Source organism: Ipomoea nil, unplaced genomic scaffold (assembly GCF_001879475.1).
Source record: "Ipomoea nil cultivar Tokyo-kokei standard unplaced genomic scaffold, Asagao_1.1 scaffold0804, whole genome shotgun sequence".
In the NCBI taxonomy this organism is placed as follows: Eukaryota; Viridiplantae; Streptophyta; class Magnoliopsida; order Solanales; family Convolvulaceae; genus Ipomoea; species Ipomoea nil.
Genome location: NW_017617232.1, coordinates 3,119,644 through 3,132,605, shown reverse-complemented (window position 1 = coordinate 3,132,605; position 12,962 = coordinate 3,119,644). Strand labels below are relative to the sequence as shown.

Below are 12,962 nucleotides of genomic sequence, written 5' to 3'. Positions count from 1 at the left end.
ATACATACATATATAAGAAGGTGGACAAGATTCTATATTCATAATTACTGAACGTCAGCACCTTCAACTACCCTTATCTTCTTCCTCCTCCCTCCCCTTCTAGGCTGCGGCCCATCAGCCGGGTCTCTACGCCGATGAGGTGCCGGTGGAGGAGCATCACCATCATCATCTGCAACATCAGCTCCCTGAGCATCATCACTTGGCGGGATGGAGAGATCAGGACGACTTTCAAGCCTCTTCTCTTCACCAATAAGCTTCAAAGCTTCAACACATGCTTCATTAATGGCAAAGTATCCTTGATGCCCCTCAGTTATATCTGTATTTTTCTCCAATTCATCCCTTGCCATCCAGCTTATGCCATGAATCACCCTCGTCTGCAGCATTCCAATATAAATGGCAAAAACAGTCAAATTATGAATATGTATTAGGATCAAGAACTTACTGGAGAGGCAGGGTGTTGGGTTTGACCCTGAACCCTCCGTCCCAATCTTAAATGCACAGTTTGTATAGTTTTGACTATTGCTGAGACTCAAATCAAGTTATAGCTCGTAATAAATGTCTAACTGCAAGTGTTGGTCTTGACCCTTCACCGTCATCCATTGCTGGACTCGACCCTTCACGAGTCTCAGCCCAATAGAATGGATTGGTGATTTAACTTACCAGGTGTTCTAGTTTTGATGCTAAGGGCATGAATCCGCGAGCAGGACGGTGGACGGGGTTGGTGATGATGCGACGTCCGATCAATTCAAACCATTTATCATACTCGCCTTCCCAACTTCTATCGTCGTCATCATCAGCCACTGCACGCACGACATTTTCTTGGCGCTTTCCCCATTCTCTCACGTACTTGTCGTGTCGGAGGCTCCAATCTGCGCACCCTTTCCCTCTCCCGTCGATCTTGTGCAGTTTTGGTTCTGTGTCGAAGTTCGCCGGCGGTGGCTGCTTGAACTTCCCGAACTGACGGAGAACTCGGTCCGGCAGGTGCCACTCTACAACCTCGTACATGATCAGAGGCGACTTCGTCATCCAAATGCCCTCCCCGGCTTTGCAGTAATCTGGGTACTCATCCAAGTTGTCCCCGTAGGGTCTCCACTCAAACTGCACTCAAAACGCACAATTAAGTAGTTTGCAAGTTCATAGATTTATCTTAGTACATACTTCTCCCAAAAATGTTGAATCTCTAATCCGATAGAACATTTTAGATGATGAAAATTATCATTTTTTAAAATCATGATAATGACAAATTCAAACACAGGACCTTTCATAAATTGCACACATACCTTACTAACTTCACCAACTCATTTTTTTCTTTACTTTTAGGGGCCCACAGTGTAGCTCTGCCCTATGACAGAGCCAAATAGATTTGTCCACTTTAGACATATAATTCTCATATTGTAGTTGATGTTCGAACCTTAGTTTCTTTTCTCAAATACTACCTATTGAATCATTTAATTAAATCCGTACGGACAATCATAATACGTACCTGATCACAAGTCATATGGTCAAGTTGATCTCTGTATGCTTTCAAGACATGATTGGCTACATCATCAAAACATCGTTCACCAGACCACCTATAATAAACATATATAATGTGTTAAGTACAATATTTATAGCTTGGGTTATTTAGCTAATGGCTTCTTGAATAAAGTCATATAGTATTGGAATAATGTTGAAAGAAATTAATATAAAAAGTGACATACTAGGTTATGTACCTGGCACCCCTAGGTCGATCTGCTAAGTCTAGAGGAAATGACAACATTTTTGGGGAGAATAATGCAATATGCTCCCAAACCCAAAGTTGAAGAAGAATGAGGGCTCCACCAATTATACTTGCACTTTTCGTTGTTGCCTTACACATACTTCGATACAAGTAGGCAAGGACAGCACTGCCCCAACTGTATTCACTAGCACCCTTTAAATCGGCAATATGGTCTAAGAAACATAACTTTACCATGTTGTTTGATGTGGTGGGGAACAACATTCCACCTAGTAACTGCATGATACGCAGTCGGGCCATACGTTGCACTTCTTCGTCTGTGGAATGCTCAGTCAGAGGTATCGGGTTCTGCAAACAAGTAATGACCAAACGAGAGGCCCCAGGAATTGCTTCTTTTTCCGGCCTAACACCGAGGAGATCATGGCATGTGTCACACCACTCTTCACTAGTTCGTTGGGGGAAACTGCCCGTCACGGCCAAGCCATCAACTCGTAGTCCTAAGAGCATCTCAACATCCTGCAATGTGATCGTGACTTCCCCGAAAGGGAGCTGGAAACAATGGGTTTCAGGTCGCCACCTATCCACCATTGCAGTGATTAGAGGCCAATCTAACATTATAAATCCCAATCTTGACACCCCATAAAAGCCAGCCAGTCGAATGTAAGTCATAATTCTATCATCTGATTGTAGTTTTGCATCCCAAAAAGAGCTGTCATATCTACAACACCTTAAGGGCTCATTCATGCGATGAGATTCTTTCCAAACTTTAGTAGATCTGTGAGGCTTTTGCTGAGTAAGAACAGAATGACAAATGGGACCTGGTTCAAGTTGTGCCATATCCTACCATACAAAGCCAAGTGAAATAAAATATATTCAAATACAGATATTGTAATTCTCTGCCATACACACATGATCGAAACTAAACATTTTAGTTATTTAGATGATAAAACAACTATGACAAGATAATAATGAAATGTAAGAAAGGCATAAACTAATGGAAAAATAAATTATCACTCCTATTTTATTTGGTAAATTCAAAATTAAGTTATAGATTTACCACTAATAGAAATTATAGAATTTCCGACTACCTAAAAGTGATCTTAAATCAAGTTAATATCAAAAAGTGGTCGGAAATAGCAACAAAGGTTTTTCCAGATACCAAAAGTGGTCGGAACAAGACTTTCGACTTGATTTAAGATCACTTTCAGGTGGTCGGAAATTTCATAATTTCCAGTAGTGTACAATTCAATTTTTATATTAATTTAATTGTTTGTGTGTATACTTTGTATGCATAAACATTATATTAAAAGTTCTATTAAATAATTGAACATGAAGAATATTTAAGAAAATAAGTGGATAAACAATTTTTTTTTACCATTATGTTATTTCTCTTCATTTTCGTATACTTTTCTTCTCAAATTTTTTGAAGGGAATAATAGTCTTCAATAGAATATAGAATTGGATAATTTTATCCCAATTTCCAAACATAATTTGTCCATGTAATATTTCCTTACATTTTCTCTAATCTCATCCAAATAAGATAAACTAATTAAAACTTTCATAAAATTTTATAACTTCTTATCCTTTATTCTTTATAATATCCTCATTTTCTACCCGTCCAAACACATTGACAATGCCCATTGTGCTCATAGCTGATAAGTTGAAAAACTCCTAGGCAAAATTGAACCATAAATTACATGCATATTTTGATCGGATCACAAGTATTTCTATATATGTATTATTATTATGTAAGATCATATATAAAATCCTACATTCAAGGAATTTCAATATATAACACATGAAACTAAGTTGCTTTCCACTATATATCTTTAACACAACATATGATTGATACCAATAACACCCTAAAAGTTATTAAGATTTATGCACAAAATAAAGGTAGTAAAATACCTTTAGAAAAGGTAAATTAAGTATCCAATTTTCAGTGTACTAAAAAAAAAAAAAAATTTCCAATTTTCAGTATATACTCCATATATTGCTTTGTCATAAGTAACAATTATATTGTATATGTTTTTGTTGATTTATTTTTTATGCTTAGTCAGTCATTTAGTTTTTTTTTTTTTTTTTTTTTTTTTTTTTTTGAGAGGTAAAAATTAATTCATCATATCAGCACTTAGAATGTTTACAAGAAACAAAGGAGGGTGGTCATTCCACTCCTCGCAATCTGGCACAGAAACGGCTTGCCTAGCTATCGCATGAGCAGCGCGATTCGCAGATCGCCTTGCAAAATAGAAAATCACATCATGAAGTTTAGATGCGATTTCCTTTACATCAGTCATTTAGTTCTATTTTCATTATTTTATAAATATTTGTTTTTCAAAATAGAACACATCAAGAAAATAATTGTGTAACAATGTAATGAAAGCAAGAACACTACACATATACAATTTAAATGAAAATTTTCACGAAGTCAATTTATTATCCATTTATCTAGATCTCAAATAAAAAATAAAATAAAAATTGAGAGATCATATTTGAAGAAAAAATATTAACAAATGAGTTGAAAATATATGAATTGAAATTAATGTAGTTGAAATATATTTCACATCCCAAAAAAGGAAGTGATTGAAGTATAAGACCGAGTTGATTAGCTCTTAATGCGCAAATTATGCCGTGGAATCGTGTTCACCATGCTTGGTGAACACGGTCCTAAACGACATCGTTTTTACCGTTTTTTTTTTTTTTTTTTTTTTTTAAAGTTAATGTGCTGTTAACGGCGTTTTGCATTCTATGTTCAGATTATGAATTTATATTTATTAAATTATGAATTTTCTGTTATGAGATTATGAATTTACAGTTATATAATTATGAATTATATATATATTCATAATCTCATAACAGAAAATTCATAATCTCATAATAGAAAATTCATAATTTCATAACAGAAAATTCATAATCTCATAATAGAAAACTCATAATTTCATAACTGCACATTCATAAACCTTGCCTGCACATTCACAATTTATGAGTGTTGAAGAAACTTGCGCGAAGAGGAAGTGAAACCGCAAAATGTGAATATGAAAAGAAAAGTCGCGCTGTTAATTAGAAAAAAAAAAGAAAAAAGTAAAAGATTGGTGGAAGATAACGTTGCCAGTAGGCACCGTTACCGTTTGGGACCGTGTTCACCATCGATGGTGAACACGATTCCATGGCATAACGATTGCTCTTAATGTCATCAAAACGGGCTGGCAGGTCATGAGTTGGAAAAGAAATTGGGCCGGGCTTGGCCCAACCCGTTTTGAATTCGAGTTGACCCAACTCGGCTAAGCACAGCTGGGGGGCTAAATGGGCCAGCTCGCCAGCCCTTTTTTTTTTTTTTTTTTTTTTTTAATTTATATTATTTTAAAATTATCTAAATATTCATATGTACTAAAACTCAAACCCTAAACCTATTTGTGAAGAACTAGAATCTTTACCAACTAAACGCAAAGAAATTCTTGAACAAATGTCATGTGTACTTTTTTTTTTTTGAATGCTACTAGCTCTATTACAATATAGTATCTGTTCATATACTTTCTCAACCTACTGAAACACAAAGAGCTAATAACGGCTCCACTGAGGCTTGAACTCACAATCTTCCACATGTGTACTTATATATAATAGATGTTTAGATAATTAAATTTTAATTTATGTTTAAATAATTGGATTTTAATTTGTAATATAACTACAATTTATTATTTAATTTACATTTAACACTAACATAATTTATATGTTATATTTTATTTTATAATTACAATACTATTAAGTTATAAAGTTTATAAAATTTTTATAACTTTATATAGTTTATGTAATAAATAAATTTTATATTTACTATATAAATATATTAATATTTATATAAAGTTACAATTAATCATATTAATTAATAATTCATATTAAATTATATATATGAATGACATGAATAATGAATAATAACACATAACACAAGAATATTTATAAAGTGTTGTTAGCATAGTTGGTTTTTATAATGTTAGAATAATTGGAAGGTTTGGGGTTCAATTCTTGTAATAAATATTAATTTTAAACACTGATTCAAACTTCAAATACTCAAAATATAATTAAATAAATTTGGGGTGGGGTGAAAAGTGAGTTAAAATAAATTTGGGGTGGGGTGAAAAGTGAGTTATACGGGTTGGCCCGTGAGTTGCACTGGCCAAACCCGTAGAAATCGTTTACAATTTAGGATTTGCTTTTTTCATATGTGCAAGACAAAAAATAATACAAGTAAAATTACTTAAAACATATATGAACAACGGTGAGAAATCTATTCTTCCTCCAAGTAAATGAATTCACATACCTAAAATGGTCGAAATCGTCAGAAAATCTAGAGTTTGTTGTACCTGTTTAAGACTAAAAGTTATACCACTAAAATAGATAGAATTACCAAAAAGGAAGGTTTGCATAAAAAATTAAAACAACAAAAGGAACCAACCCCCAAAAAAAAAAACGCAGTAAAAAAAAAGAGGGATAAAACAATCACTGCCGGCCAACCCAAAATTCGCGTTCCATGTATTTGCATACGCTATTGCTCAATAATGGATACACGCTTTTATTAAATGGTAAATTCATAGGGTACTGTTTTTTTTTTTTTTTTTTAAAATTAAACATCTGTATTACTTTAAATGGCACATGCCATTTGTCTTCATCGCACAGGCCACCGCCATATGCGTATACGAACTGATTTCACATTTATAAAAAAACTTTTATCCAAATAACAACATGCATGAATTCAAGCTCACCGAAAATAACGATTTTTTTACATCACTAAGAAATTAAAAATACAAAATAATAAAATAATGGCATGGCAAAGGACGCACAAACCTTAAAAAAAAAAAAAGAACCGGAAAAAAACACCTTGCGAAACCCTAACATCTCTACCCACACCCGCAGCTTTCGGACGACATCCTAAGCAACCTACCGCCCAACACCGCCACACCACCCCATCACCCCCAACAACCGTCAACAACCCCCACGCAAAAACCCCACCCCACGGGAACATAGCTTTCGGACGAAAACCCTAAGCACCCTACCGCCCAACTGTGCCACGCCCCGCCACCAGCCCCAACAACCGTCCAAAACCCGCATGCAAACCCCGCCCCACCCCGGAACAAAAACCCATGCTGGAAACCGAAAACCCACACAAAAAAGACATGGAACTCGAAATACCTTTAGAGGCACCGGAAGAACTGCCCTCTTGATGCTTTCAATGCCTGATAGAAGAACTCACAAAAAACGGAGGAGTCTGCCTAACCCTTGCGTCACAACGATGGAGAAAACTCTGACTGGAGAGGAACTGAAGAGGCGGACGCGAACTGAAGAGCCACGGCAGTGAGAGAAAATTTTTGAAATTGATTTGATCCTAATAATAACGCTACAACCCTCTACACACGCGCGATAATAAATAAGGGAAAGAAATAAAGACAGTGATAAAAGACCACAATGACCCTAGCTACATTTAAACTCATCAGCACATGGGATCCAAATACAAATAATCTGAACCGTTAAAAATTAAAAATAAACGAACAAGATGTAGTCTCACGATCTCATCAGACTAGGGGGTCTCACTGGATCCTCTCTCTCTCTCTCTCTCTATATATATATATATATATATATATATATATATATATATATATATATATATATATATATATATATATATATATATATATATATATATATATATATAATGGGAAATTTGCATCTTTGGTCCCTGATGAGTTCAAATTAATGTAGTTGATCTAAAAGAGAAATAATAGAAGGATAAGATTGAGTTGATTAGTTCTTGTAGTGTTCCGTGGTGGAAATGAGTTTACTATCTAAAATGGTAGAAATTGGTTATAGATCTAGGGTATGCCCTCTTCACTTGTGCAAGACAAAAAATAGTGCAAGTGAAATAGAGTATAATTACCTAAAATAAAGACGAACAATGATGAGAAATTTGATTTGATTTTTCTCAAAGGAATTGAAACAAGTTCACCTACGAGGTCAACGTACAAATAATTATGAGAAATTTATAGTGATTTTATCCATACGTATTAGATCCAAAGGGAATCCCAAAAGCTTGTCGGGCAGTTCTCATGCGCGTAGAGTGATTATTTGAGAAATAAGTTTAAAAATATTTCTATTTGAAAAATAAGATTTCAAAGAATTCTTGTTAGGATTTTTTTTGTGGGGCCCAAGTCTGACAAATAAAATCAAATTAAAAAAATAAAATTAAAAAGTGGCCCAAGTCTTATAAATAAAATGAAATTTAAAAAATTTGTATAAAAAATTGGAGTGATCAAGCATACGCGTTGGTCCGTCCGTATTTTTTTCTTCCAAAATTAACTAAGAATCCCTAGCCCTTATCCTTCGCAACTCGCTCCTTCCCTAACAAATGCAATGCTCCGCTCATTCTCCAACAAATGCAAAGCTCCGCTCCTTCTGCAATCTCCCGATGTTTGCTAGTGTCACATGGTCCTTCTCCAACCGGACCAGCCGTCTTCTGCTCGTCCTCTACTTGCTCTGTGTTGCCTGCACGTCTTTGATGAGTTCTCGTCGTCGCCGGTCACCGGCGACATCAACTGGTACTAAGTTCATTAGTGGCATATTAAATTTTACCTTAGTATTGCACTATTGCCTTTGTCAATTAACCCGTGTTACATGGTGGAAATGAGTTTACTTATCTAAATTAGTTTACTTATATATATATATATATATATATATATATATATATATATATATATATATATTACATAATACCATATAAGTAATACACGTTAATTCAAAAAAGGTAAACATTAATAATATTTCCATAATTAGGTATTAATGTTTACCTTTTTTGAATTAACGTGTATTACTTATATGGTATTATGTAATATATATATATATATATATATTACATAATACCATATAAGAAATACACGTTAATTATTCCGTAATTAAAAAAATGTACACGTTAATAATATTTTCCATAATTAATTAGTCTATATTGTCGGCATACCTATGCTTACAAGTGACATAGAGTAGAATTACAAAAGATAATGGTGAACAATGGCGGAGGAGGTGTATGCCATGGGGGGCCTTGTGCCCCCCCCCCCCCCCCCCCCCCCCCCCCCCCTCAATTTTTAAAATATTATATATGTATTTTTTTTTAAATATTATATAGGATTTTAAAATTTTGTTGTTCCTTCAAAATATTTGACCCCCCTCCCACTTAAATTAATCTTCTCAACTTCTCCAGTTCTTTCTCATTTCAAATTATGTTTTTCCTATATTGTTGACTCATATTCAAATTAAACCTCATTAACCAACCTACTAGTTTCGCTTCAAGAACCATACATATATGTGGCATATACGGTATAACAAGATAATTTGTCACTAATAAAATCTATGCATATTTTTCAAGTTAATTTAAGTTTGTAGTTTTTAGTTTTAGATTTTTTTTTTTGTTTTTTTTTTTGTTTTTTGTTTTTGTTTTTTGTTTTTTGTTTTTTTTTTTGTTTTGTTTTTTTTTTTTGTTTTTTTTTGTTTTTTGTTTTTTTTTTTGTTTTTTTTTTGTTTTTTTTGTTTTTGTTTTTGTTTTTGTTTTTGTTTTTGTTTTTGTTTTTGTTTTTTTTTTTGTTTTTTTTTGTTGTTTCTAACTACTTGTTTTGTTAGTTTTTGTTTCATATTCTATTGTTTATCTTAAATAGTTGTTTTGTTTGATTCTAAATAATGGACATCAAGGTGCATTTGTTTGGTTAATTATACAGATATGTGGTTATGTGATAAATTTTGTATTTAATTTAAAATGCATAATAATGTAACAATTGTGTAGTATATGTATTTGAGAAAACAATTGCTATTATGTTATGTTGTGAAGAGGGGTTTTCAAGAAATAATCAATAGTCTTTTAAAACATGCACGAATGTTTTCATTCTTTCCACGATACAAAGCAATGTGCATTGAAAATCATCTCTATATATATTAAAGCAAAATGATATCCATAAAATTTTCCCTCCAAAGTGTGAATGCATTTTGATAGAAACAAGAATAGCAAGTATGAATGCATTAATTGTGTGAGTAGATGTATTTATACATATTTTTTGAAGTTATTATGTGTATTTATATTTTATTATATCTCTTTCTCTATCTCTTTCTCTATCTCTATATATATTAAAACAAAATGAAGTAGGGAAAAAGTTTATTGTGTTCAAATTTATTGGTAAAGTTTTATATTTAATATAATTTGTGTATATATTCATTTAAACGTCAATTATAATTAATTTGACTCCACATATATAAAAATGAGAAATTAGATATAAAATAAATATAGTTCTTACATAAATAATCTTTTTCAAATGAATCAATTTTTTGTGAAGATTTTCAACAAATATTGCCTTTTATTTTTATTTACAAATTCTATTTAAATAGGTTAGTTATATCATTAAAGTAGTTATTTCAAATTCAAATAATAATACAAGTAACAATAAACTTTAAAATCAACATAATAATAACATAATTAAACTTTTAAAAATATTAAATATTACATTATATAGTTATACTTACATTTTTATTAAAACTAATTCTGAGCTGAAGAACTAACAGGGCGTTTGGTTGGAGGGATTTTAAATTCCCTTTCCACTTAATTCCCACCTAATTCCAAAGGCCATTAAATTCCGTAGTTTGGTTGGAGGGAATTGCAATTCCATGGAATTAAAATCCCATGTCCCCCCCTGGTATTTTAAGTACGTTTTTCTGTTTCCACAATCATTACTTTCTTTGCAAATTTAGAAGATGTCAAAAATTTAATTGGAAAATTTATTAAATTAATAATAGTCCGTGCATCGCATGAGATAATTACTATTTTCCCGCTCAAACTCATTGTGTTAGTCAAATTATTTAATTATGGTAGACTACGAAATAATTAATGATGGTAATAAAAATCCTGGAGTAATTAATCACGAAATATTTTGAACCAATTTAAGATGGTAATATTACAGTAATATTACACTCACCAATTTAAGATGGTAAAAAAAAATCAATATTTACGATTAGATATTTACTCCGAAATTTCAAAACTTAAATAAGTTAGAAATATAATTTTAAGTATGTAGTTTCGGATAATTTTAAATGAGTAAATTGAATAAAAAATATTTAGACTATAGAATAAATAACTATGGTAGTTGAAATTATAGAAGAATATGGTAGAATATAAATTAATTAATTATGAAAATATTATTATAGTAATATTACATGGAATTGTTTAAACCATTTCATAAATGAGTCAATTGAATAAAAAAAATATTTTAAATATTGCAGATTATAGACTAATTAATTATGGAAATATTATTATGGTAATATTACACGGAATTGGTTGAACCAAATCATAAATGAGTCAATTAAATAAAAAATATTTCAAATATCCCAAAATATAGACTAATTAATTATGGCAGAATATAGACTAATTAATTAGAAAAATATTATTATGGTAATATTACACATTATTGGTTGAACCAAATCATAAATGAGTCAATTGAATAAAAAAATGTTTTAAATATGGCAGAATATAGACTAATTAATTATAGAAATATTAGTACGGTAATATTACATGGAATTGGTTGAACCAAATCATAAATGAGTCAATTGAATAAACAATATTTTAAATATGTCAAAATACAGACTAATTAATTATGAAAATATTATTATGGTAATATTACACGGAATTGTTTGAACTAATTCATAAATAAGTCAATTAAATAAAAAATATTTTAAATTTGGTAAAATATAGAGTAATTAATTATGAAAATATTATTATGGTAATCTTACACGGAATGAATGAATTAAGTATTAGCGTGTACCTTTTTTTGACTAATTAATTAACATTACACGGAATATTATGAATATAGACTAATTAAAGAATTGGGTATTAATGTGTACCTTTTTTGAATTAACGTGTATTTCTTATATGGTATTATGTAATATATATATATACACACACACACACACACACACACACACACACACACTAATTAATACACGGAATATTATGAATATTGACTAATTAATGAAAATAATCTTTATCAAATAAAAAAGATTAATCTTAATCTGTCCCCAAAATGTGTATGTGTTATTTTAGTTTTTAGCAGTTTGGAGCAAATTTGATAAAGAATATGTTTACTCCATTGATGCAAATGGAAAATGACTTCCTCTAGAAAAAAAAAAAAGGGGAAGTCATTTTCCAGAAAATTTCCCTCTCAAGCCAAACACTTAACACCCAGGAAATAATTTATGGAATCATTTTTCCAGTTTTCAAACGCACCATTAATATAATTGACTAATAGGCCGGTTATTATGATAACTAAGCTAAAAACCTATCTATACTTATTATTAAAAACAAAATCCTTCTTTCGTTCTTGCCCAAACACTTCTTCCCAAACAATAGAAAAGAAAAAATGAAAAAGGAAACCGAATTAACTTAATAATAAATAATAATAATAATAATAATAATAATAATAATAATAAATAAATAAATAAATAATCTATATCTATACCTATACTATAATTAAAAAACAAAATCATATTTACTTGATTTCCAGCCCAAACAATAGTAAATAGTAAATTAAAAAATGAACGTAAATTAAAAAAAGGAATATAAATATGTCACAATAATTTTCTACATCATCAATTAAAAATGGAACGAGAATTATGTAAATTGAAAAAAGGAAATGAATATTGATAATTGACTGAAAATTAAAAATTATAAAAAAAGAAATGGAAATTAGGTTAATTGGAAAAAGAAATAAAAATATTCATAATTGACTGAAAAAAAGATCCATAATGGACTAATATGGAAAAATAAATGGTCAAATTATTACATTATAATTTGTCACAATAATATTACACAATATAATAAATCAAATCACAATTATATCATAAATCTTTCACAATTTTAAAAAATGGAACGGAAATATTTCAATAATAATATTCTACATCATCAAGTAAAGGAAAATTAAAAATAGAAAGAAAATATTTCAATAATAATATTCTACATCATCAATAGTTAAGATATATTTTAAAAAATAGTAAATGTAAATAAAAAATGGAACAAAAATTTAAAATGAAAAGAAAAGATTTCAATAATAATATTATACATCATCAAATAAAAATGGAACAGAAATATTTCAATAATAGTATCTATAATCTACATCATCAATAGTAACATAGTAAATGCATAAAAAAGAATAATTGGCTGAAAATGAATCTGATA

At 30.6% G+C, this 12,962-nt stretch overlaps 1 protein-coding gene across 1 annotated transcript; it reads right to left on the bottom strand.

The window, feature by feature from the left end:
- Positions 1 to 1,412: 1,412 nt before the first annotated feature.
- Positions 1,413 to 4,014, bottom strand: LOC109177289 (serine/threonine-protein phosphatase 7 long form homolog). Its single transcript, XM_019326600.1, has 4 exons — positions 3,862 to 4,014; positions 1,713 to 2,557; positions 1,484 to 1,571; positions 1,413 to 1,436 (listed from the first exon to the last, which is right to left on the bottom strand). Exons 1-4 carry the CDS (start codon positions 4,012 to 4,014, stop codon positions 1,413 to 1,415), a joined length of 1,110 nt encoding a protein of 369 aa, XP_019182145.1.
- Positions 4,015 to 12,962: the final 8,948 nt, after the last annotated feature.